At 39.4% G+C, this 27,376-nt stretch overlaps 1 protein-coding gene and 1 pseudogene across 1 annotated transcript in view; both read right to left on the bottom strand.

Annotated features, from left to right (window-relative positions):
• EDNRA (endothelin receptor type A) overlaps window positions 1-26,664 on the bottom strand; it is a 63,745-nt gene extending 37,081 nt beyond the window's left edge. The window contains exons 1-2 of the mRNA XM_005556033.5: window positions 26,252-26,664; window positions 21,480-21,970 (exon numbers count right to left, since the gene is read on the bottom strand). Of these exons, the coding sequence (XP_005556090.1) occupies window positions 21,480-21,899 (420 nt within the window). The 5' untranslated portion in view covers window positions 21,900-21,970; window positions 26,252-26,664. The remainder of the gene's footprint in view (window positions 1-21,479; window positions 21,971-26,251) is intronic.
• LOC141410371 (general transcription factor IIF subunit 2 pseudogene) lies at window positions 790-13,167 on the bottom strand (annotated as a pseudogene).
• Window positions 26,665-27,376: the final 712 nt, after the last annotated feature.

The raw sequence follows: 27,376 nt of genomic DNA, 5'->3' as shown, positions 1-27,376 counted from the left end.
CACATATACTAATTTGTGTGCGTTTAGCTCTGTGCAATTGAGTAACATGTGTAGGTTTGTGTATTTATCACCAGTCAAGATACAGAACAGGTTTATCACCACAAGGATCCCTTTTGATGTCCTCTTCTACCCATATTTCCCTTCTCTCCCCTTCCCATTCCTAACCCCTAGCAACCATTAATCTGTTATCCATCTCTACAACTCTATCATTTCAAGGATGTTGTATAAATGGAGTAATAATAGTATGCAATCTTTTGAGATTGGTTTTTTTCACTCAGCACGGTTCTCTGGAGATTCACCCAGATGGTTGTGTGTATCAATGACTTCTTTCCTTTCATTGCTGAGTAGTAGTCTCTGGTATGGATGTACCATGGTTGGTTTGACCACTCATATTGAAGAACATCTGAGTGGTCTCCGGGGTTTGGCTATTACAGGTGAAACTACTGTGAGTGTTAATGTACAGAGTTTTTAGAATTTTTTTCCTCAAAATAAGGAACTTTGGCTTTTTATTCCTTTTAAGAGTTTCTGTAGTTGACTGTTTTTTTCTTGCTATACTATTCTCTCTGATTCTGTACTACCTCAGCCCCTCAGAGATACAGCAAGGGCAGAGAGTCCTCATTTAAAAACCGTTTCCTAATTTTACATGCTGAGAGCTAATATTTAAGAGAAATCCTCTTCATCCTCCAACCCTTATTCCCATTGTGAATAACCTGGTTTAATACAAGTTAAGTCTATAAATAAATTTGTTCTTTCTCCTCAAAAAACACTGAAGACACTTTACAATAGTTACAGGTTTAGAAAATTTACCAAGAGAAAGGAAAGTATTGCCACTTAGCCCCTATTAACGTACAGTGTTCAAGCCTTCCAGTATCAACGCGTTTTGCTTAGCGTCGCTGTTGTTTCACCAACATGCTGGCCAGGAGCCGTCTTAATCACTCATTTCTTCTCCTTGATGATGTCTGTACTCTGGCTTCAGCTCCCACGTGTTTTTGTGGATCTCTTTTACATCCTGAACACCAATTTCTTTTAAGAGTTCCCTCAGGTATACCACAGGTTGTTTTGTGACATCCACCAAGTCCTTAAGATGATAATATTGTTGTTTCTAAAGGCTGAAAATAGTATATCTGAAACATGTTGTTTATTAGCTGGAGCTTGTTTTCCATCTGCTTTCTCTTTCCTTTCATATTCAGTATCGTACTGATGATTAGCAACAGGTTCGAAACTGGCTGTTACAACTTTGTCCAGTTGTTGTGATAGCCTTACAGATTTGGAAGATTCTTCTATTTGCAATCTTTTTAATCATGTACTTTTCACTGGCAGTCTGTTGGCATTCAGCTCTTTTCACCACTATTCCTTCCAAAGACAGCTTATCTGATGAGCTCTCAGTAAATATTGTTCATATATGTCCTCCAACACTTTGCAAGACAAATGGATGTTCTTTATGAGCACTGACTGAAGCTGCTTTTCCGCCAATGTCATGAATATTTGCAAGATCTTCATTCAAAGTAAATGACACCTCAGTCCTTCCTTGAGTCTTGGCAATCCACTGTTTCCCAAGTTCACCTCTTTCAGGGGCTTTAGCTCATTGCTGTGCCAAATATTCAGGAAGCTGCCAGGATACTGGGACCCCGGGAAAGAGCAATGTACAGGTTTTTGCATGAACATAATTTTCACTTCTCTGGGATACATGCTCAAGAGTGCAACTGCTAGGCCTTACGGAAATTGCATATTTAGTTTTATAAGAAACTGTTGGCCAGGCAGGGTGGCTCACGCCTGTAATCACAGCACTATCGGAGGCCGAGGTGGGTGGATCGCCTGAGGTCAGGGGTTCGAGACCAGCCTAACCAACATGGTGAAACCCCGTCTGGTGGTGCACACCTGCAATCCTAGTTACTCAGGAGGCTGAGGCAGGAGAGAATCGCTTGAACCTGGGAGGCGGAGGTTGCAGTAGCTTAGATCGTGCCATTGCACTCCAGCCTGGGCAACAAGAGTGAAATTCAGTCTCAAAAGAAAAAAGAAAGAAAAAAGAAACAGCCAAACTCTCTTTTAGAGTGGTTCTACATTCCGTTTCTACCAGCAGTTTCTCTTCATCCTTGACAGAATTAGGTGTTGTCTCTCTCTCTCTTTTTTTTTGTTTAAACATTTTAGCCATTCAGATAGGGTTTAGTGACATCTCACTGTGGTTTGACTTGCATTTCCCTAGTGGCTAATGATATTGAACACCTTTCCATGTGCCTATCTGTCATCTGCATATACCCTTCAGTAAAATTTCTGTCTCTGTCTTTTGTCCATTTTCTATTTGGATTATTGATTTTTTTTTTTACCATTGAGTTTTGAGAATTCTCTATATATTCTAGATACGAATCCCTTTTTTTTTTTTTTTTTTTTTTGAGATAGGGTCTCACTTTGTTGCCCAGGCTGGTATGCAGTGGTGCAATCTTGGCTCACTGCAACCTCTGCCTCCCAGGTTTAAGTGATTCTACAGCCTCAGCCTGCAGAGTAGCTGGGACCACAGGTGCATGTCACCATGCCTGGCTAATTTTTGTGTATATATATATTTTTTTGTAGAGATGGAGTTTTGCCATCTTGCCCAGGCTGGTCCTTAACTCCTGAGCTGAAAGTGATCTGCCTGCCTTGGACTCCCAAAGTGCTGGGATTACAGGCGTGAACCACTGCACCCGGCTGTTGTCTTTTCATCCTTTTAACAGGGTCCTTTGCAGAGAAAAAGTTTTTAATTTTAATAAGGCCCAACATTTTTTTTTTCTTTTATGGATCATGCTTCATGAGTTTCCCTTAAGATATCCCTGTTGAAGCAGCAGAGAAATTATAAATTTTGAATATATCTTGAGCTTAGGTACATGTCTTTTTAATATTCCATGTGACAAAAGACTGGTGGTGATATTAATGAATGTAGTTTTTTGATATTATATAATTAAATAAGGTAACATTGAGAAGATTCTTGTAATTGGTAAACTAGTAATTCCTAATGGCCAATGTCTGATGTTACAAAACCGTGCATATGTAAAACATCTATGCAAAGTACAAGAGAGACAACATATTTTAATGTAAGATGTCTGAAAAGTTCATTAACATGGTTTCAGATTCCACATTGTAACTAATCTTTACAAAACTGCCAATGGGAGAGTTTTGATGTAGTATCAAAGAATATTTGCAATTATCTGAAAAGACGATTAACATTCTCATCCTTTTTTAAACTACATTTTTTTGTGAGGCTAGAGTTTTTAAATATGCTTCAACCAAAACAACATAGTACAACAGATTGAATGCAGAAGCTGATATGAGTTTTAGCTGTCTTCTATTAAACCAGACATTAAATAAAGAGATTTGTAAAAATGTAAAACAATGCCATTTTTCTCACTAAATAATTTTTTTGTTTTGGAAAATATAACTTTTTTCACAAAAATATATCATTTATGTTAACATTTAATGGGGTTCATGAAAATTAATAAATATTTTTAATAAAATGACTAGTTTTAACTTGTAACATCATAAATATCAATCAATATAACATACATGAAGAAAAATTTGGTGTCCTCAATGATTTTTAAGAGTATAAAAGGGTGTTGAGAACAAAAATTTAGAGAAACACTGATATAGATTAATACTTTGTTTTGAAAATGAAACTCTGAAGGTCACACATAGCTAGTCAAAAGCATCTTCATAATATTTTAAATATTTAATTTTCTTTGCTGGTATAGCAAAAAGTTACAATCTGTATTTCTCTTCCTTTCAAAATTGTGGTAATCACTCTTTTGAAAGAGGTGGTTGCAATTTCTAACCTACTGTAACTTTTAACATAATGATTTGTATCTACAATGAACAATATGGTGGCAGGCATCAGTATGGTTCAATACAGAGGCAGCTGAGCATTTGCTTCCATGAATGCAGAGACGTTCTACACATGGGAACTAAAGGACCTTTTCCTGCTATTTCCTGCTTCCTGTTGCCTGCTTGTCCTGGGAGCTCCACCTAGATGCTGGAAGGTCAGTAGATTGAGATTCTTGTCACTTAGCCCGGTCAGAACAAGACTTGCAACCAAGGTATTCATCCAGTTGATTAAATTATGTATTACCTACATTAATTTAGAATTGGCTTTCTATTAATTTCAGCTAAAAAGAAGTGTGTGTGTAGGATGAATTCAACAAAATGAAGCCTCATATCTATAAACATATTGTACAAAATAAATTTTAAAACACATCTGAAAAAATATAATGGTGTTTTACAATTCTCCCAAATTTTAAAATTACATTTCTCTTTGTTATGAAAACTAAAGCTCTCAAAACAAACTCAAGGCTGAACAAAAGAAAATGTAAAAAGATTATTTTATTTACTGGAAAGTCATTGTTTTCTTCAAAACACTAAACCTATGAATTTAGGTACAAAATTTAAATGTCAATTTCAGGCTGAATTCACACTACATGAAGTTATAAACTAGATAAATGAAAAAAAGCAGTCATACCAGTCCTTAAAATATAAAGTATTTCAGCAATTAGGCTAAATACTTATTTTTGAAGAGATACCTCGCATTCTATCATCCTAGATTATTTCCAAAAAAGCTACCGACATGTTATCAGATGACATTAACGCTCAGTTGTCATGGTAAAGTTGTCATTCAGAACGTCTGTCTCAGTCCTCAACTACTGCCTGAACAGTGGAAACTTCTGCGGTAAAGCTTGGATATTGGCTTCTGGGTTTTTCATTCTGATCTGTGTCAAAAAATGGGAGTCGAAACTGGATGGAACTTAGTTACTACAATTCATAAATTAGTTTTCAAAACTGTTATATTTGGAAAAAGTACAATTCTTCAGACTCAATGCACAGGCTTATCTTGGTTTCAACCTGAAATATCAAAAAGCCGTTCAAGTTGGAGATGAAAATAATTTGGTTCCATGATGAGTACTTTTTTGATATGTAAATGACTGGGAAAAATGGACACAAACACTTTACAGATCCTTTTTCTAAATATCAATACTCTAATAATTAGAGTTTATATATTTGACAATTTTCAAGTATATGAATTCTGAAATAATTTAGTGTATAGAATCCACTGACAATCAGTGACTGCTTCAGAGTAGAAAAAATATCTAATTTTCTATGATACTTTCTTGAATTAGTATCCTCTTCATTATGGGTAAAAATGTATACTTTTGCAAAAGTAAATGACACATAAAATTATCATTGGGCATTTGATTCAGTGACCCAATACATTTTCCAAAATTAGTTTCCTATTTTTTCACCATTTTTTATAAGCAATCTTAGTGTATAGGAGCAAAAAAAGACTTCCTCGCTGACATTTTCTATTTAAGATAATCCAAAGGAAAGATAAATAAACTAAGAATATGGTTAGGCAATGGGGAAATAGGGACTCCTACATTGCTAATGGGAGTGCAAGACAGCACAATTATTATGGGGCATAATTTGGCAATTTATATCAAAGTAATACAGATACTTGACCTATGGCACAGGAATCCTATGTGTGGGAATTTGTCATATAGCTGTACCCACAGATATAAACATGACATGCACATGGTTACAATTGTACCATAGTCTGCAATTGTAGACTAAAAGATTGGAACAATTGATTATATAACCTATGGCACTCTCCCACAATGGGATACTATGAAACTATTTAAAAAATGAGGCAGCTTTTCATATATTGATATTCAGAGATCTCCAGGATATACTGTCAATTGAAAAAAGCAATGTACAGAACATTGTATAATAAACAGGGGAAAGAATATAAATATATATTTGGATTTTCTTATATCTGCATGAAGAAACACTAGAAAGATACAGAAGAATCTTTTAAAGGTGATTCGCTATAGAGGGTGGGAGTGGGAAAATTTGGTGATCAGGACTGGTCTAAGAGGAAGACTTCTCAATGTGTACCTTTTTCTATTTTCTTGATTTTTGATCTATTCGAATATATTCCCTATTTAAAACATGAAAAATTAGGATTTTCTCTAATTTATACAAAGGCATAAATGTGTGAGAGCGTACCTGCTACTAGTGTGGGAACTGCCCCTGCACAGGCGTATTTTTAGCAGAGAAGAGGTAGTCTGAACAGAATATGGTGTGTACAAAGGATCATAACCTAAAAAGTAATTGAAGGACAAATATTGAGCCCTACCTAAGGCACTTACTTTTCTCCACTCATTCATTTATCCAAAATTTCTGGCTAAGAAAAATATACTTCATTAGACATCTTCAGTTCTAATACCAGCTTTTTTCTTCTGGGCCATTTCCACAAATAAACTAAATGTTTATCGCTTCATGAGGGTTCATTGGAGCTACTGCAAACAAGTAAAGAATTTCAAAACCACAAGACAGATGGGCTTTGGTGTAGATACTGAGAGGCTCTTACACCAGCCTGCTTGGAGGGCCAATCCGAATGAGTGCCTCTGCAAAAATCATGAATAGGTCAATGCTCTGGTTCTTCAAGCTGCTTTCACATAGTTGGAATTACGGATGTTGACTCCTCACATTTTGAGAGTACATGCTTCCTCCCTTTCTTCCTCAAATATATGAAATGTCACCTGGGTGCTGACAGAATGACGTGGTTGAGTCCTAAGGATGGGTCTCCACTACCCAACTCTGCTTTTTTTCCTCCAGCCCCTGTAGCTCCCGTGTCCTTTCCTCCCAACATTTTTTTTTTTCCTTCCAGGCTGGAGCGCAGTGGGACCAATCATGGTTCAGAAGCCTCGACCTGGGTTCAAGTGATTCCCCCACCTCAGCCTCCCAGTAGCTGGGACTGCAGGCACATGCCACTATACTCAGCCAATTTTTGTATTTTTTTTTTGTAGCAATGGGGTTTCATCATGTTACTCTGGCTAGTCTCGAACTTCTGGGCTCAAATGAGCCTCTGGCCTTGGCCTCCCAATGTGCTGGGATTACACCTGACCGCCAACAGTTTGGAAAAATGTAATGTAAACAGAGAATATCTGTGTCACCAAAAATAACATGTATGCATACATACATACGCCTAGTGATAAAAAAATGGAACATGAGATATTTCTTTTCTTATCCCCTACTTTCCCCTTTGTCTAAGACATGGTCTTTCTGTCCATTATTAAAGAAATAGTCCCTGATTTTCACAGCATAGAGGTAAGAAAATTCATGTTTTTAGTTATGATCATGTAATTCAATTGGTCCACCCAAAGAAATATAAAGTGTTGTGATTTTCTGACTAAGTAACTTCAAGTATGTAAAGCTTTATCTTTAAGACTTTTAGAGGCTGGGCGTGGTGGCTCACACTTGTAATCCCAGCACTTTGGGAGGCTGAGGTGGGCAGACCACCTGAGATCAGGAGTTTGAGACCAGTCTGACTAACATGGTGAAACCCCGTCTCTACTAAAAATACAAAAATTAGCTGGGCATGGTGATGGGCACCTGTAATCCCGCCTACTCCAGAGGCTGAGGCAGGAGAATTGCTTGAACCCGGGAGGCAGAGGTTGCAGTGAGCCGAGATTGCATCACCGCATTCCAGCCTGGGTGACAGAGTCCATCTCAAAAAAAAAAAAAAAAAAGACTTTTAGAGAGTAACTCTATTTTCATATGAAATTTCTCTAAAATAAATGAAAAATCTTCATCATCTCCTTTTCCTTTTTCTTTTACTTAACTGAAACATAAATGGCTACCCAAAAATCTAGCCATCTGGCTTAGTGCTGCTTTTAACTACCCAAAGGACAATGTATTGAATATTTCTAAGTGTGTGACAAAGAGTTTAGAAAGTGTTTAATTTTGATTAGAAAACACGTGAATTGTGGTTGCCAAGACCTCTCATGAGACCAAAGTTCTGATGTTTACTAACATAAATTGAGACAACGAAGAGACAATAGCCCTTGGTTGTTGTAACTGGTGTTGGCTGTCAGCTTAGGAATAAGCCTACTTTGTGTCATTATGCCTAGTGGGATGCCATGAAATGGTCCCTTCATTATTTATTTTTTTCAAATAAAAATAATGACTTGAGGCCGGGCGTGGTGGCTCACGCCTATAATGTCAGCACTTTGTGAGGCTGAGGTGGGAGGATCACTTGAATCCAAAAATTTGAGATCAGCCTGGACAACACAGTGAGACCCCATCTTTACAAAAAATTCAAAAAATCAGTTGGGCATGGTGGCACGTGCCTGTAGTCCCAGCCACTTGGGAGGCTTAGGTGGGAGGATTGCTTGGGCTCAGGAGCTTGAGGCAGCAGGGAGCTGTGGTTATGCCGCTGAACTCCAGCCTGGGTGGTAGAGTGAGGCCCTTTCTCAAAAAAAGAAGAAAAAGAAAAAGAATGATGTGAGAGGTCAAGTGATTTATTCAAGATCAGTGACAAACCATTTTAAAAAATAAAACATATTTTGATTTCTTGAGATTATGCCCATTTACTTCTTGGGGTTAAGGCATGAGGCACTTAAAAATATCAAAGGTTATGAAGTGTCTGGGTGCACTGGCTCATGCCTGCAATCCCAGTGTTTTGGGAAGTTGAGGTAAGAGAATTCCTTGAGTTTAGGAGTTCAAGATCAGCCTGGGAAACATAGTGAAATCCTGTCTCTATTGAAAAGAGAAAAAGGTTATGAAGCCTTATTCACATTTCTGAAGTTCAGATCTTGAGCTTTGACTGCCTGTGGGTCCAAGTGGAGGCAGATAAGAGGCAGGGATGAAAGGCAGGGGCAGGGCAGTTGGTGAGATGCCACCAGGGTTGACAAACTTTTTCCATAAATGGCCAGATAGTAAATATTTTAGGCTTTCTGGGCCATATTATGTCTGTTGAAACTACTCTCAAAAGCTGCCATAGAAAATACATAAGCAGGCCGGGCGCGGTGGCTCAAGCCTGTAATCCCAGCACTTTGGGAGGCCGAGACGGGCGGATCATGAGGTCAGGAGATCGAGACCATCCTGGCTAACACGGTGAAACCCCGTCTCTACTAAAAATACAAGAAAATTAGCCGGGCGAGGTGGCGGGCGCCTGTAGTCCCAGCTACTCGGGAGGCTGAGGCAGGAGAATGGCGTGAACCCGGGGGAGCGGAGCTTGCAGTGAGCCGAGATCGCGCCACTGCACTCCAGCCTGGGACACAGAGCAAGACTCCGCGTCAAAAAAAAAAAAAAAAAAAAAAAAAAAAAAAAAAAAAAAAAGAAAATACATAAGCAATAGGTATGGCTGTGTTGCAATAAAACTTCATTTACAAAAACAGGCGGTGGGCCAGATTTGGCTCACTGGCTGTAGTTTGCCGGGCCCTGGGTGAGCAAATCAAGCAGGAGAAAGCAGCAGTGCTTGAAATTGGGTTCTGGAATATCACCTTAGTGAATACCACTCCCTCTGGCTTGACTTCCTTTATGACAGTACAGGAGCTGGAGATGATTCTGAAGTCACTGCATACACTTTGTTCTTTGGTTTCAAAAAGTCCAAGAGAGGCCGGGAGTGGTGGCTCACGCCTGTAATCCCAGCACTTTGGGAGGCCAAGGCTGGTGGATCATGAGGTCAGGAGATCGAGACCATCCTAGCTAACACGATGAAACCCTGTCTCTACTAAAAACACAAAAAATTAGCTGAGCATGGTGGCGGGCGCCTGTAGTCCCAGCCACTCGGGAGGCTGAGGCAGGAGAATGGTGTGAACCCGGGAGGCGGAGCTTGCAGTGAGGCGAGATAGCGCCACTGCACTCCAGCCTGGGCGACAGAGCGAGACTCTGTCTCAAAAAAAAAAAAAAAAAAAAAAAGTCCGAGAGAATACTTGAGTATAAAACTTGAGTATAAAAACTCTGCTGGTATCCAGTCTAACTTTGTTGACTATTTGCTTGTATCCTCAAATAGAACGTGAGCAACTTGAAGCCTAGATTCCTGTGTGTTTTCTACAGGTGCTTAGTCAATGTGTGAGTTGATCTGGGAATTATCCATTATGAAGGCAGATAATAGATTTTCTTGAAAGGCAAATAATTATCATGGACCAAGTTCATATACAGGCCACACAGGTCTTAAAGCTTTTAGAATTAGAAAAGAATTCTGGGCCAGGCATGGTGGCTCATGCTTGTAATCCCAGCAATTTGGGAGGCTGAGATGAGAGGATTACTTGAAGCCAGCAGTTTGAAACCAGCCTGGGCAACAAAGCAAGAACCTATCTCTAAAAAAACAAAACAAAACAAAACAAAAAAGAAGAATTCTATTGTCTAGCTCTTAATTCTGTACCTTACCCTCGTGTAATTCTCCAACATTACTGAATTGTAAAATATAAAAGGGTTGTGATCAAGAAAAATTATATGAGAAGTATATAGTTAGATATATTTAGTATGTAGCTATATATGTTGCTACATAAATATTACCGATATCATTATATATACAGCTATAGGTTTTTATATCTATATACTTACATAGATATTCAACATATATATGCACCAAAAAGATGCATAAGAGAATGTCCACAGCTGCACTATTAAAAATAGCTCAAAACTAGAAACTACTTAATAATGCCCATCTTTAGTAGAATTCATAAAGTGTGATATTCACACAGTTAAGAGCTATACAATAATGAGAATGACTGAACTACAACTGAATGCAACAATATAGATGACTCTCACAAACATAATGTTGAGTAAGAGAAGTCAGACACAAAACAATACGTACAGACATCACAGGATTCCATATGCTGGAAACACAAAAACAGGAAAGCAAATTCATGCTGTTAGAAGTCAGGAAAGTGAGTGGCTTAGGGGTTAGGATAGTGACTAGGAGACTTCAGGGTGCTGGTAATGCTCTGTTTGTTGATCCTGGTTATACATGTGTTCATTTTGTGAAAATTAACAGAGCCGATGCTTAGGCATATTATTCTATGTGTATGCTACGTTTCAATAACATGTTTAAAAGTTTAAAAAGTATTAAGATTCTTAAATGATATAAACCTAATTTTCATAGATTTAGCTTCTTTAAGCAAGTAAAATTTGTGGAAACAATGAAAATATGCAGAGAAATACCATACTTATGACATCAATGACACCATTTTAAAAGAGAAACTCTGCTGTATTCTAGATATTTCTATCTGGTGAAAACTGAGATTTAAATCTTCTTTCAAACTAAAAGTTCACAGTGGTTAGAGTTTTTTTTTTTGTACAGACATTCTGCAAAATTACTTTATGTGACATAAACCTTATGTGGGATGAGGTGTAATGTGTTATTCAATATTTTGTTAAGAAATATGTATCCGGCCGGGCGCGGTGGCTCAAGCCTGTAATCCCAGCACTTTGGGAGGCCGAGACGGGCGGATCACGAGGTCAGGAGATCGAGACCATCCTGGCTAACACGGTGAAACCCCGTCTCTACTAAAAAATACAAAAAACTAGCTGGGCGAGGTGGCGGGCGCCTGTAGTCCCAGCTACTGGGGAGGCTGAGGCAGGAGAATGGCGGGAACCCGGGAGGCGGAGCTTGCAGTGAGCTGAGATCGGGCCACAGCACTCCAGCCTGGGCGACAGAGCGAGACTCCGCCTCAAAAAAAAAAAAAAAAAAAAAAAAGAAATATGTATCCGTTACCTTTCATATTTTGATAAACAATATTTTGGACATTGAAAAAATGTTCAATAATGTTTCCTTTATTTGTTGCCTTTAAAATTAGGAATTAATAATGAAGTTCTTTATGCATTAGATTTCATGGAAAGGTTTCACAAAAGGTAAGTTTTATATGCAAATCTTTAAAAATTGAGGATTGCTGGCTTCTTTTTAATGATCAGTTTATACATATCCACAAATGTCATCTGTTATGCTTCCACATCCTCCTTTTAACTCCTGCGCATCTGGTAAACCCCAAAGGAGGAAGGTCTAGAAAAGCAACCTCTAACTTTATCAGTCAAGCCTGATGTTTCTAACCCAACTGAAACTATGGGCTAGCCATAGACATTCATTCTTCTGTATCCTGTCCACAGACAAATTGCCTCGCCTTTCAAGTGATAACTAGATGAGCCATTCGTTTGGCGAAACGCATTTCTCTGAGCAGATGTGTCGAGGCAATTAGTCCATCAGAAACTCAATCTTTCCTCTCAGTTTATTTATTTTTTATTTTCTGGCTCTCCTTCTGTCAGTCGACCTCACTGACATGACAATGAATATAGGCTACACAAATCCTGTTCACCAGATGTCCCAAGGCCATCTGCAAGACTTACAACATAGATGCTATTTTGGAGTGCAATCTATTATACACATTTTCTTTACAATGTGTTACTTCTGTCTTAAAGAAGGAACTAATGAAGCTGTTGGATTTAGTGGAGAGATAAAAGGGAATGATTTTCTTCTTTGAACAGTCTTTGAAAATCTATTTGTGTTAGGGATGACATTTTGGTAATTATAAGGTTTGTCTTACGAGGTGTGTGGAAGAAGAGTATGGCAGGCTGGCTAACAGCACAGCCTCTGGGGTCAGGCTGGATCCAAATCCTGGACCTGCCATTTCTAGCTGTGTGACTTTGAGAAAGTTACTTAACACTCTGGGCCTCGTTTTTTTCATATTCACATTCAAGCAACAGTAGCATGTCATAGATTTGTTGGGAGGCTCATACGACTTAGCTTGGCATAGAGTAAACACTACACTTTAGGTAATATTCTCATGTTATATATTAGTATATACAACATATTTTAAGATTGTATGTTTTCCCTTCATTGATTTAGGAAATACTTTTCAACATAGTAGCCAACTCCTGGGCTCAAGCTGGCCTCCCACCTCTGCCTCCCTAGGTGTTGGGATTACAGGCATGAGCCACCGTGCCTGGCCAGAATGTTCCTGTTAAAATGTAACATGTTCATGTCACTCATCTGGACATAACTTTTCAAAACTTCCTATCTCATTCAGAGAAAAAGCCAAAGACTTTTAAAGGTGTATAGGTTTTCCTTGTTTACCCAGGACAATAGGTTTATGCCTATTGTCCTGACATAATAGTGTCTCCCTTCACTCTCAAAATTGTCCTGTTTGGACAATAGATGATACTATCAGGCCCTATGTGCTCTACCTCTCCCCTACTCTTGCTCTACCCTCATATCCTTGTGATCTCATTTGCCATGACTCTCTCTCTCTCACTCAACCACCATGGCCTCCTTGCTCTTCCTTTAACCCTCCAGGCACATTCCTGCCACAGGGCCTTTGCACCTGCTGTTTCCTCTAACCGGAATGCTCTTACCTTAAATAGCGGCATTGTTTGCTCCTTCATCCTTTCTTTTACTCAACTGTCACCTTGTATTGAGGTCACCCACTCAATATCTGTCTTCTTTCCACTCCCTTTCCCCATTGTACTTATCTACTTAGTACTTATCTTACATACTATGTATTTACTTATTTATTTCCCTTTTTGTCTTGCTCTTCTACCAGAATCCACAAGGGCAAGGATGTCTGTCTGTTTTGTTTGCTGCTATTTACCCAATGTCTTTATTGAATAAATGAAGAGCAGTTAGAGAATAAAGACCTTATATTACTGAGTAAACAAGTGGTGAATGACTTGCCATCTTTATTGCCTTCTAGTATAAATCTGATCTAAAATAACAGGAGTCTCATGTTTAGGGCAAGTATGAGATGCAAGATTTGACTTGCTTCCTTTCTTGGTACTAGTCTCCAAGGAAGTTGTTTTAAAAGTTAGAATGTCAATGAAACTCCTAGAGGTGTTTAAGTTCTGAGAAGCGACCTCTAAATGTGCACAACCAAAAATAATATTAAGTCTTTCTGAGGGCACATTTGATTTTAGGTTCCAGAACCCAAGAACACTGAGGGCTTCAAACCTTCCAAATTTATTTATTTTATTTTATTTTCCAGGTTGCTCTTCTGCAAAAACATACCAAATTTAAATAGATGCTTCAGAGCAGAGTTTTGTATAATATTTGATGTTCAAATTTAAACATAAGGCTACCAAAAATTAACACTGAATGACACATTCAGTTTTATTATTAAATTTAATTTCAACTATTAACTTTTAATCTTAGGACAGTTTTTTCAACAAAAACTAGACCTAGTTAAAAATAAAATTGTAGCTATAGAAAGCAGTAGTTCTAACTCCCAAGAGAATGTGGTAGATCCAGAAGGCAGTTGTAGAATTTCTGGCAGTATATCAAATTTATTTTGATGGAATTTCTTAGAACAGCCTTTATTTAACCACTCCAGTCTCAAACTCAACTTCAGAGACAGCAAATTTGATTCCCCAGCCCCCTTCATTTTAGTTCGCACACTCTTTATACTAACTGTATATACTTTGTATAATAAGCAACTTATAAGACTACCCTATAGAAATATTTCAGGATAAAATGGCCTGAACTTCTGCTTTTATTGATCAGAACGCTGAAACCAGAGCAACATTTACACACACACACACAAACACACACATGCATATACAGTGTATCATGTGAAAATTCTTTTCTAAAACCTAAAACTTTCCTGCATCATTATTTTATGTTAAATTTAGAATACAGCAAACTCTTCCAATGAGCTAAATGAACTCTTTGATGGGGCAATATCATCAGCCATGAATCTACATCTCAACACCTTACTAACAAGAACACGACTGAAACCATCTCTCCCTCCTCAGCCATGGGAACAGTCTTGCAGTGATGGACGGTTTCCATCCCCCATCACTGACACGGGAATAACTGTGCTGTGAGCCAAATGCTGAGGGTTAGCAGAGTAACCTCACATGAGAATAATTACTTAACATGACCATGAGAGAAGGCAATGAGGTTCCCAGACACAGGAAACGAAAAGTCAGAAGGGGAGGTAGAGCTGGACAGGGTTCTGAAGCCTTTCCAGACAGCAACTTCCTTATAACAAACAGCAAATTGGCTAATAAATTTATCACTCTGTCATTTCATATGTACATATATTCTTAAGCTATTAGCATAATGTTTTGCAATGTACATATATCTTAGTAACGCCAGAAAAATCAACCTATTTCCTATTCTCTCAAGAACAAAAAAAAACCTTCTGTGATATGAATGTTTATTTTGATATTCCAAATCACTTATAGGTTAATATTTCAATCAAAACTACAGTTACAGCTATACTTAAAGAATGGATATTGCACAGAAATAGTTAACACAATGCCTGAACCATGAGACAAGAACTCTCGACCCCTAGAGACAAAGGGAAGGGGAAAATCATTTTGCTGTTATGTGCTGCTCTGCTTCCCACGAGCTTCTCACAGATTTATGGACCCTGAGACATTTTGCTTTTCAGAAAAAAAGGTAGAAATTCAATAAACTCAATAAGCAGATCTGGTTGTAGATCTGTAATTGCAAGGGAGAAAAACATTCTAATAGAGGCACCTACAGTGCATTTTCTTTTTTCACTCATTTATCAAATATTTTTAAGGCTGGGCACTGGAGATACAGTGATAAATGAGAATGATGGCAGCATGCCTCAAGAAACTTGCAGACAGGCCAAGGAGCCGGTAAATACAATAGATTATGTGTTAAGTGCTAGTACAGGGTTAATAAAGGGGGTCTTGGGAGTGCCACTAACCCAGTTTGGATCACGGATACTTGCCAAAGAGATGATTAAGCTGAGATCCAAGGAATAAAGTGGAAATAAGCCAGAGAAGGCCTGAGGAAAAAATATTCCAGGTAGAAGGACCATATTCCAGGAAGAAGGACTCAGATAGATAGACCAGGTTAGCTGGAGTAGAGAGAGGTAGCGGAAAAGTGTGGAAAGAGAGGAGCTTGCAGAGGAGGCGGCATCAGAGCTACCCTATGGGAAAACATCTAGCTGGAATACAGTGCACCAGTGAGGAACAGGGATCTTCGTCAAGGAACACATATTCTCTCTTAAAATTTAGAGAATACAGTTTCTATAGCTAATTTTATTATAGCATGATTCTTAGAGTACATGAGAAAGTGTGTTTTTATTTGCTTGATGATGCAGTAAAAGGGAAATATGCTTATCATGTACAGAATTTGGTGGGTAATTTGACTAAGTTGGGGAATAGTATGTACATACCACAGATAATGTCTTCTGCCTTGTCTATAAATGAAGAATCCCTTTGACAAATCATCATCATCGTCACCACCACCACCACCATCATCATCATTTTAATTTGAATATCTCAGATTAATCTGATTTGAAGTTAAGAGTGAAGGCCCTTATCAAATCAAATCATAACAACAAGCATTACTGAACATCTGCTATGCTTGAGGCATCTAATCTGTAAGTTGTGACAATTTATTTTTAAGGCACAAATTGCTGTGGTGATTTGATATGTCAAGAAGTGACTTTTGTAAAGCTGCCCCAGAAGGATGGATTCCAGTTGCACAAGATGTCAAAGGCTGTGTGAACACGGAGAAAACTGGCTCTATGTGAATGTCTCTCATTTCCACATTGTTCAGATCCTCTGCCAGAGCAACATATTGAGAGTCTTGACTTTTCATTGCAAAATATTCGTGGTAATTTCATGCAGAAATAAGATGTGTTTATTATTCATTGTTGTCCTCAATAAGGGGTGGTTGCTTAGGGTAGACAAAATTAGTAATCAACAGTTACTGGATTCTATCACTGTTGTTCTCACAGATCTGCTTTGTGCCACATGCTAAGTGGAGACGTGATTTACATGGCATATTATCCATGGTATCAATTCCCTGCTATGCATGTCAAAAGCATCTATGGCAAGCCATTGGACTGTACCTCTTGCTTCTTTCCATGGCCACCATTCTAATCCTCTTTACTCCATCTCTCTCATACATACACGTCCCTGCATTCTTGTTTCTGCTTAAGAGATGAGATACAGTGGTATATGGAAATGTCTGTGTATACATATGGCGGAGCTGTTATCCTGAAGCTACACGGTGCCAAGCCTTGGCTCATGCACAAATATCACTTTTAGGGCTTCCACTCTGTTCAAAATTATAATCCATCTCCCTATGGACAACACTCTATGGCATATATTTCATGAATCATTAAATAATTATTAAATTCTATGCTTTTCATCTATTTTGTCATCTAGTAATCAGGGGTTATTTTTGGTCTCCCAACATGGAGACAATGTTTTAACTATTTTGCCATTCTAACAAATGTAAATATCCTATATACAGATTAATTTACTTAGCTAAGTTTTTGTTCTTCTTGAAAATTTCAGATATCAGATAATGTAATTTATTGACAAATTGAATCCACCAGCAGTATGGGTTATAAGCTTGGGTATATGAAGAAATCTGCTAACTCCTTTCCCTTCCTCCTTCCTGCTTTTGTCAATCTTCTAGTGCAATTAGTAATATTATCCTTTTTTTGAATAACTAAAAATCAGTTATCCTTTGATAATCTTAGAAACAGTTTTTCTTTAACATTAGCATTTGCAAGGCCATTGTGTTTGAAAACCAAGAAGGCAACTGGCATTCATTGGCTTGCCTTGGTTCCTTCTGCCTTGCATTTTACTTTCTTAGATTGCTGACTTTCTTTTATCATCAGGTTGTGTGTGTGTGTGTGTGTGTGTGTGTGTGTGTGTGAGTGTATGTAAGCAAGGGCTATAGGAACTTCTTTTCATCTTTTGGGTTATTTCTGTTTGATGCAATGTATATAATTCTAGGCCTAACTCATTTTTCAAACTAGGATCTGTAAATGCTTCAGTAGCAGCAATTCAGTGACTATATTCAGTCTCTCTGAGAATGTTATTTAGGGCAAAGGATGTTCCTTGGGGGTAGTGATAGCATTTCGACAGACCTGAGCCATGTGTGTTGGGAATTACTTGGAAGGAGGTGAAGTATGGCCTAAGTGTGGAGGGCCTTGATTACTAAGCATGGGGGACAAGGGGGACAGGTGGGAGCTCCTGGGTGCTTTTGTAGAAGCAGTGGCACTTGACAGATGAAAGCAAAGTCCTGGATATATTATGGGGAAGAAGCTCTGAAGATATGGAGATCAATTAAGAAATTTCTGAAAATTTAGGTGTGGAATGAGCCCACCCCACCTTCCATGCCACAGGCCATCCAGAGCCACCAAGCAACAGCTACACGGGTTAATGACATCTGAAATAGCCCAGCTGTTTGATACCTGCTGCATTACTTTTCAGTTGTGTTTTATATCACATTGATCTATGAAACCATTTCAGTACAATCTTTTTCAAAGTGAGAGAAAGGGAATAAAACGTTAATAGGAAGAATAATTTATCGTGCCTTCTTTTTCTTGTAACATTAGTCTTATCAGCAATTCTAGCTTGCTTCAGATATTAATACAATCTTTAAATAGTCTACTTCCACTTATGCTGACTCTGATATGACTCAAAGCAATGTTGTCTGTCTGGAGACACCTTAGAACTGAGCATAAAAGCAACTGAGAGTGGATGATGAGAAATTTCATAGTGGGTACAATGTATGTTATTCTGGTGATGGATACCCTAAAAGCTTTGACTTCACCACTATGCAATAGATGCATATAACAAAACTACACTTGCACCCCATAAATTTATACAAATTAAAAAAGAAAAACAATTAATGTAATTGTTAAACACAAAAATAGGTGTGGTTCAAAACTCATCTTTCTTTGAAGAGCATATTAGATACTTTCAACTATTTATTCTTCTTTCAACCTAATCCTTCTAATAGTGAGGAAAATAAAGAAGGCTCATGCATCCCTTTAACTGAATATTCTCCAATTGCATGCATTATTTTCACAGCTACATAAATGTAATAGTAAAGTGAGATGGACAGCTGCTACCTTGCCCTGCAATACAGAGGTAGTGAACTTGATATGGTTAGAGGAATCTATAGGTTTAATATGTGACAGACTCCAAAGCACCAGAATTTTACTGTGGGAGGCAGCTATGGGGGAAAGGGATGGGGGCCTGTGACTCACATTGCTTGGAAGGATCTCTTGAGTATCCTGGTTAGAAGTCATAAGAATAGCAACATGTATGATCTCATGACCTAGAGAGGAGGATGGCAGAAAAATGTGGAGATCGCTCCTAAATACTGTGAGGCTCTTTAGCACACTCCAGTGCTTTTTTCTCTTTCCCTCTGGAAAAAGATTGAAATAACTAAAGAGTATATTTCTTTTTAGCCTAAAGGTTTACTTTCTAAAATTAATGATGGTTAAATGTACTCCTATGATATGAAAGTACCAGTCAAACTGTCCGCATTATTTAGAACTACAGTAAGGTATACAAAGTATTGGATTCCAAGGAGGGGAGAACAATATGGTCAAATAAAAATGTGTTAATTTTTATTCATTGCTAAGTGAATGTAAAGCAAAGTTCTATTTGCATTTTTACCAAATCCAGAGACATTCCAGATGATCTGACTTAAAACGTTGCCATGGAATAGAAATGATGTTTAGTCTGGTGATTGGCAGTATCACCTCAAAGAGATAAGCAGGTATCCTTCCCAGCAGTTGTGGATATTGATTGGCTAAGAAGCTGCTTTGCACATGGTCAAATCTACATAGTGTGCTTCAGGGTGAACAGCAGCAGGGAGTTATTAATGCAGAGATAGTTAATTATTTTCTTGAGCCATGATGGGTTGGTTCACTAGTTCATAAGTATGAATAATCAATGTTTGATACTCCACACTCTGATGGCTGAAGAGTCAAAATTTGAATTTTCCAATTTATCATTAAGGAGAAATGTCAGGAAAAAGTCAAGTGGTTGCATGCACATAGTATTTCATAAAGAGAAAACTTTTTAAAAGAAAAACTTACAGTTATGTAGCGTATGCTAAACATTTAAAATCAATTATGCGTTTTCAATTTTGCATCATAGTTTAGTTCTCAATTCCTATTTTAAGCTCTAATAGAAAACACATGTATTTACACTATCCTGTGGAAAGAGATGATAATTTTTTGATTATTTGTTCTCTAATCTCTTCAATTTTGGAAACAGTGTATTGGTGTAATTTTGAGAAGTTTTTATTTGTAATGTCAAAATTGTAACCATTGTTTTCATCTGTATTGTCAGACCACTGATATTTCTGCTAGTGTAATATAATATAATCACAGCTTAAGTGTACTTACTGGAAACTGAGAGATTACTGTTTTACTTAAAATGTGTTATATCTTCAATTGACAAAACTTGCCATTTAAAGTAATATTTCAGAATATTACCTCTTAGAATAGTTGCTTTTTATGTGTAATACATAGAAGGAAAAAACAAGGGTGAGGAAAATACTCTTCCTGGGTTTAGAATAAACACATTTCACAAAATCTGGCATAGATCAAGCCATTTCATTTGAATTTTAGTACATTTGAATTCTTGCAGCAATTTTTCCCTCACAACAACTAGACCAAATATGGAATATCTAATTCCTTCGGCTTTAGTTTGTTTTGGGACTAAGTAGTCTCTGATATAGTTTGGATGTTTGTCCCCTCCAAATCCCATGTTGAAATGTAATCCCCAATGTTGGAGGTAGGAACTGGTGGGAGGTGTCTGGGTCATGGGGGCAGATCTCCCATGAATGGCTTGGTGCTGTCCTTGAGTTAGTGAGTGATTCTTGAGACATATGGTTGTTTGCAAGAGTGGTGCCTTGCCCCCCTTCTCTCTTACTCCTGCTCTCGCCCTGTTACGTGCCTGCACCCCTTCCCCTTCTGCCATAATTGGAAGCTTCCTGAGGCCCTCACCAGAAGCAAATGCTGGAGCCATGCATGTATAGCCTGCAGAGCCATCAGCCAATCAAATCTCTTTTCTTTATAAACTACCCAGCCGTTTTTTTTTTTTTTTTTTTTTTTTTTTTTTTTTTTTTTTTAATAGCAATGTAAAATGGCCTAATACAGTCTGTAAGCAAGGTGATCACAGACAGGTTAGTTATCTTCCTCTCACACTGAGGCACTGGCTTTGTTGTGTTTCTCTTTGGTTCCTTACTGCCTGGCTCAGGGGTGGGCACACAGTGGGTGCTAGATAAATTAAGACTGAAGAAATGAAGGAGACCACAGTAAAGCAGGCCAGTTTTACGTGGTATTAGTAATGCTGCTCAGCAAGGTCAACACTGGCCTGCTATCATGTGGACCCCATTATCTCTTAAGTCACCCAAATCACTGAGAAAAACCAGGATGCCCTTTGGCTTTAATCATTAATCTAGACAGTCAAAATAAAATAAATACCATTCATTTCAAGTTGGACTGTAGATATCTGGCTTCTGAACAGCATCATATTCAACAGGTAACTAAACTCAAGGATATGTTTGTTTCAAGTATTTTCTGGGCTCAGTAGCTCTCACTCTGGAAATTGCATTTCATAAAAATCCAGGGATCTTGCCAAGACTGCCTGTCTAACCAGCAAGCTCAGGGCTGGCATGAGAATCCAAGTCATGAAACACCATGATTTTGAACTATCATCTCTGAAATACTATTTTGTTACAATCAAGGTAGAAACTAAGTGTAACATAAGACAGATAATAAAATTTTTAAATCTTAAAACTAGTAGTTAGAAGATAGCAGAAATAGCTCTCAGTAAAAACACAGATAAAATTCCAAAGGTCAGAAAAGTCTGCAGCAACTCTCCATGTGGAATCAGAGCACGGGTTTAAATCTGCAAATACATTTGTGGTTACTTCCTACCTTAAATACATTGATAGGGAGATCAATGACCACATAGATAAGGTCTCCAAGGGCAAGGCTGGCTATCAGCGCGTTGGGGCCATTCCTCATACATTTGTTCTGGTAAATGATCCTGAGCAGAGTTGCATTCCCCACCATTCCCACGATGAAAATAGTACAAGATATCACAGTGTTAATGTATTTAAAAGCTGAAGTAATTTTAGTCTGCTGTGGGCAATAGTTGTGCATTGAGCCATTGCTGGGTAGGACCAAGTTAGTGGGTTGATGAGTGGTAACCAGGAGGCTGAGCTCTGTGCCATGAAAAGTGGTGAAATCATCCACATGATTGCTTAGATTTGTGCTGTATCTCTCAGCATTATCACTGATTACACATCCAACCAGTGCCAGCCAAAAGGATGCCCTGAGGCAAAGGGTTTCCATCTTGAGGCAAATTTGAGGAAATATCTCTTATTGCACTTGTGCTGCTTTTACACCTTCACTATTTTTTTCACCTGAAACAAAAGGAAAAATAATTTTTGTTACAAAACCCAGTTGCCAAAAAGATCAGAGTCAATGATCATTTATTGATTAAATTAAAATGCAGGATATATTTGGTGATTAGATAAGATATATATCAGGTTACCCTATGGCATAGTAAAACCAGAAAAAAACCAAACCTCTATTAGGGCAAGATCTAGCTCCTCTATGTCAGTCTCCATCTCCATCATCTCCGTCATCTCCGTCATCTCCATCTCTGTCTCCATTTCCATCTCTATCGCTATCTCTGTCTCTATCTCCATCTCTAGCTCTATCTCCATCTCCCTATCTCTCTTGCTTTGTCTCTCTCACTCATCTCTATACATAGCTATACTTATATCTACATCATAATATGGATGAGGCTATGGCAGTTTTTCCTTCAAGTAGTAGTTACTCATTTCTCTACATTCAGGTTGATAAGAACCTGAATTACAAAAATCTTCAACAGTTGAGATACAAACATATTTTTTAATGAAAGAGAAAAGGCATTATATGCTGAGTAAAGGGTACAGAGTATTGAGGCATAAAATAAAATTATCAAATGTAAAAATTCAGTGTTCTAAAATGTGTGCTGTCTTGCATATGGTAAATAATGAACATAGGAATGAAGTGCAGCACAGGTAGCCATCTAAAGTGTTATGAAATGTTAATCAGAACTCCGGTTAACACCATTAACACATTTTAGTTTCAATTAAAAATGAAATAATTGATAAAAACAAAACATTTGTTTTGAAAACCTTGATGATTAATATATAAAATCTAAGTTTTCTACATACTTTTTTTGCTTTTTCATTTCTCAGAAATTATCATCATAATACGGTATTTGTTGATGAATGAAATGAGAGTAATGAACTTTCCCAGGTTAGTCATAGCATTGGTTTTCCAAGGGACATCTGTCCCCATACTATCTTTTTACCATCCTATATAGCTACATTTGTTTTATGCCAGTCACTGTACCCAGTACTATATGTGCATGATGCCCTATAATCCATACAGTGGTCCTATGGGGGTAGATCCATGGTTCAATTTTGAAGATAGGGAAACAGAGACCCAGGAAGGTGAAGCAGCTTGTCAAGGCCATGGGTGATGGGTGGCAATGCTGCGATTCTAAGGCAGGTCAGTCCAACTCTGAGCTGGAGCTGTTAACAACTAAACTATCCTCTGTCTCATTCTCATGCTTTATTTGTACGTAAAATATTTTAAAGAAGTCTCCAGAGTTTAGATGAAGCAATAGACTCAGGAGGGTGGTTAGACATTTTCAAAGACCATCTGGTGTGGTTTGTTTGTTTGTTTATTTATTTATTTATTTTTAAGTCACTTGCAGAGAGCAAGTGGTCCTTCCTGTCCAGGAAGTCTAGGAGACTTTAATGAGGAATAATCAAAGATAATTAAAAATAGCTTATCCTATTTCAATATTTTATATATTTCCTTTTCTGTAGGCTTTTATGAATCTTCAAATGAAGACATAATCTGATTTATGCAATGGTGTTTGTATGTGTCTGTAAAGTATATATTTTCAGGTCATATAATTTAATCTTAATTAAAGATTAAGGTTATAATTTAATCTTAATTTAATCAAATAAGGTCATAATTTAATCCCAGGTCATAATTTAATCTTAAAAAAATTGAGTCCTGGCTGGGTATGGTGGCTCATGTCTAAAATCCCAGCACTTTGGGAGTCCAAAGCAGGAGGATCGCTTGAGCCCAGGAGTTTGAAACTAGCCTGGGCAACTTAGTGAGACCCTTTCTTTAAAAAACATAAAAAAGATTAGACAGGCGTGGTGGCGTGTGCCCGTAGTCTCAGCTACTTGGGAGGCTGAGGTGGGAGAATCACCTGAGCCCAGGAAGTTAAAGCTGCAGTGAGCTATGACCGAGTCACTGCACTCCATCCTGAGCAGCAGAGTAAGATCCTGTCTCCAAAAAAAAAAAAAATTAAATAAAATGTAAAAAAAATTGAATCCTTTTTCTGAATCTATTCAAGGTTGGTATTAACCACTTTTAGGAATTTTGACAATTATCTTGGGAAATCAGCAAAGCTTAGGTTTGGCCAATACGTGGATAAAATAAGGTTTATTCAAGTTGTATAGGGTATATATAAAGTGCAAGTATTGGATACTTTTGCCTTCCCCAGAGATTTCCCCCCCGAACTCTGAAATAATAATAGTATTTACATATAGTAACTTATTATACATGTATCTGTTATCTGCTTTGAGCTTTACGACTCTAGGTAGGCAGGAGCAATATCTCCATTTTACTTATAAGGAAACCGGAGTCTTGAAGAAGTATTTAGGTCAAGGTTTCAAAGCCAAGAAATGGCAAGACACGTAATTTTGCTTATAGGACTTGACTCACTCTGATTAAATGGGAAAAATATCAATTTTTCAAGGTTAGAGGCAGGCCATGTAATTTTCAGCTCTGATTAGACTTAATTATAAACAGTTTGCAGTTTTTTCCTGCTTCTTATAATCTGGAGTGAGTATCTGGCCAAAAATTGACAGACCTATGAAATGACACCATTTCTATTCCAAAGGGAAGACCAGGACTCCAAGAGAAAAGCTTCTTGTCATCCTCCTCTTTGGATCACAGAGACAGGGGGAGAAGAAATACTTTCATATCTTGTGCTGTTTAGTGACTAATGTCTTCCAGCTTCCCAAGTGAAACAGAACCTTCAATAACAGCTTTCTTAAAAATGAGAGAGAGAAGGCCTTTTCCAGAAATGGAATGGCTTTCTGCCAGTTCCAGTCGGCTGGGAACTGACCTGTGAAGACCTGGCTACGGTGGGTACTGCTCTACTCATCAGAGGTCCCGTGGTGCTTTGAACCTTAGCATGCTGGTCTGCTTGGTTAGATTATGGCAGGAAGTAAGGCCAACGCTGTGGGTTCTTAAGGCACGAGCCAGCTATCATTAAAACCCCCTTCCTTCCTCTTCCAACAATGACACCACCACAGAAATCATTTCTGATGACTTCTCTGTCAGCTCTCCACACATGGTAAGCTGCAAAACGAAGGGATACTTGGCAAAGGCATGTGGATGTCATATTATCATTGGGTGAAAGTACAAAATCAAATGAAAGAAGCCCATCAACTGCAGGTTCTTCCAAGGTGGGCTCGTAGTTCATTTCCAGGAATCTGAGTCAGGCTGTGCTTTGAATCATCAGTCATAATCAGTCACAGCGCTAGTGAAGCATCTCAGGTTCAGACCTGAAGGGCATGGTCTACAGATTCAGCATTCTTCCTGTTTGGGGTCTGAGAGTTTGGGGAGTGCAAAAACTATTATTAAGGAAGAGGACTGAATCCTTACGCTTACATTTTAACCATTTAACATATGAGACTTTCAGGATCAAAGTTCACCTGTAATTGGTAATTTGGAAATTCAGACCCTATCAAAATGGCATGAGTTTAGAGCATTCAATTTACAGAAATGACTGCCAAGGTGTTTCTCAATCAGCGAACACATAGACAACTACAGGTGGGGGAAAAAACAAGGAAACTAGGCACTTTTTACAAGTTTTCTGTGGGTTTGCTCTCCGGTTAAGAAATGAGCAACTCTCCTTAGAGACAACGCCTGACTTTAACGTGCCTCCCACCCCCAACTCTATCAGGGGAAAGCCATTAGGATGATGTAAACAGAGGGTGATTATCTAGAAGCAGCTCTTGTTTTCTGCACGTGCGAAGCAACAAGTGTCCTTTAAAGGCGAGCACAGAACAAAACACCCAGACCTTCACAGGCAGATTTCCAAAACTAGCTACACTGGGGGTTTTCCCAAACACCTCAGTCCCTCACACCGAGTGCCCTTGGCTACCCTTGGCATACCCAGACCCAGATGTGGGGGAGGAAAAGCAAGCGAGTAAGAAAAGGCTGTGGAACCAACTTCACAAGTAGGCGCTGGAGCAAGCCACAGAGCTCGGTGTTCCTCAAAGTTCTTGCATGCCTGGGGAAAAGGGTTCACCCAGGGAAAACCATTGGGCTTCCTCTTCCTAAAACTCCGAATCCTAAATCCTACACGTGGGGAGGTGAAGTTCCCCGAACCCTACACGTTCCCGGACCGCACCCCTCACAGAAGGCGCCCGCCTCCCCACGCGCCCTGGGGCAGGTGGGTGCCAGCCCCTGCTGCGACGGGTCGCCCAAGCTGCAGGGAGTTCGGGCCAGAACGTTCCCAGTTCTCGTCTTCCCCCGACCCAGGGGCCCACGCAGTGTATCCGCCATCCCCGCACCCGTCCCAGTCCTAGTCCCGATAAGAAGGACTTGCAACCAACCGTGGAGCTCGGCGGGCGCAGACAGCTGCCGGGTCCGCGAGGCGCCTGGGCCAGAGGAAGCCGGAGCCGGCAAGGGTGGGTGGCGCGGAGGGTGGCCGGTGTCCCGGGCTCCGGCGCGGCGGCGGCTCCGGCTGCACAGCTACCCCGGCTTCAGAAAACTTCCTGGGCACTGCTTCTCCGGGGGAGGTCTCGCTGGGACCCCAATTCCCCGCGACGACCGGGTGGGATGGATGAAGCCTCTCCACCTCCTCTCCACAATCGTCAGACCAGCGGGATGACTGTACGCGCGCGCGAGGGCTCGCACGGAAAAGAAAACTCCGGAGGAACACGCCTCCAGTCTGTCCTCCCCGTCTCCTCCCAAAGCTCCAGAACTTCCACTCCACTCTGGGACCGCAAGAGCGTCCTAACCTTCCAGCTATCCTGGGACACAGCCACCACTAAAAAGCACAAAGCTGCCGCCCCCTTCCAGGCCCCGAAGGGCAGGAGTCTTTTTTAACTATTTCCTTCCTGAAAGAAGAGGTGGGGGATGTGGAGGAGAGAGGGTAGAGTTTGACAGACAGGACTCAGAATTCCGAAAGGCCTTGCAGAGGAACCTATCCACTTAGTGCAGGCAGATTTGATTTGTGATGGAACAACTGGACCCAGAGCCAGGGCCCGCGGGTGGTTTCTTCTCCGTCTTCCCTGCCCTCTTTGCTTGGCTTGTGTGCTCCCTTTTAGGCTTGGAGGCCATTGAGGAGCCGAAGTGGACAGCAGTTTACTGGATCAGGTGGTTTGCTTCTATCTTGTCCCTTGTAGCCGGCATCCCACGGCTACAGACCTCCAACCCAGGGCGAAGAAGGAGCCTCAGGAGAGACGAACGAAGGTTCCAGTGTGTGGCTCCGTGAAACCTCAAGAAATTCAAACAATGAGGAAGCAGACCTTACAGAAAGTGGGTCTCAGTATCTTTATCATGGCAGAGACTTTATCCTAAATTGGGGGTGGGAGAGGAGATGAGGGACAAAGGCCACTGCCTGTGACATGTGAGTAAAAACTGGGGGCTCCTCAGGGAAGGTCTGCCTTGGAGTCCTTCAGTGCACTGCTAGAGTCAGCACATTGTAGAAATGTGAGGTTGGAGCACTGGTCACG

This window comes from Macaca fascicularis, chromosome 5 (genome assembly GCF_037993035.2).
Source record: "Macaca fascicularis isolate 582-1 chromosome 5, T2T-MFA8v1.1".
In the NCBI taxonomy this organism is placed as follows: Eukaryota; Metazoa; Chordata; class Mammalia; order Primates; family Cercopithecidae; genus Macaca; species Macaca fascicularis.
The sequence above is the reverse complement of the archived record's forward strand: the minus strand, read 5'-3'. Positions and strand labels throughout refer to the sequence as shown.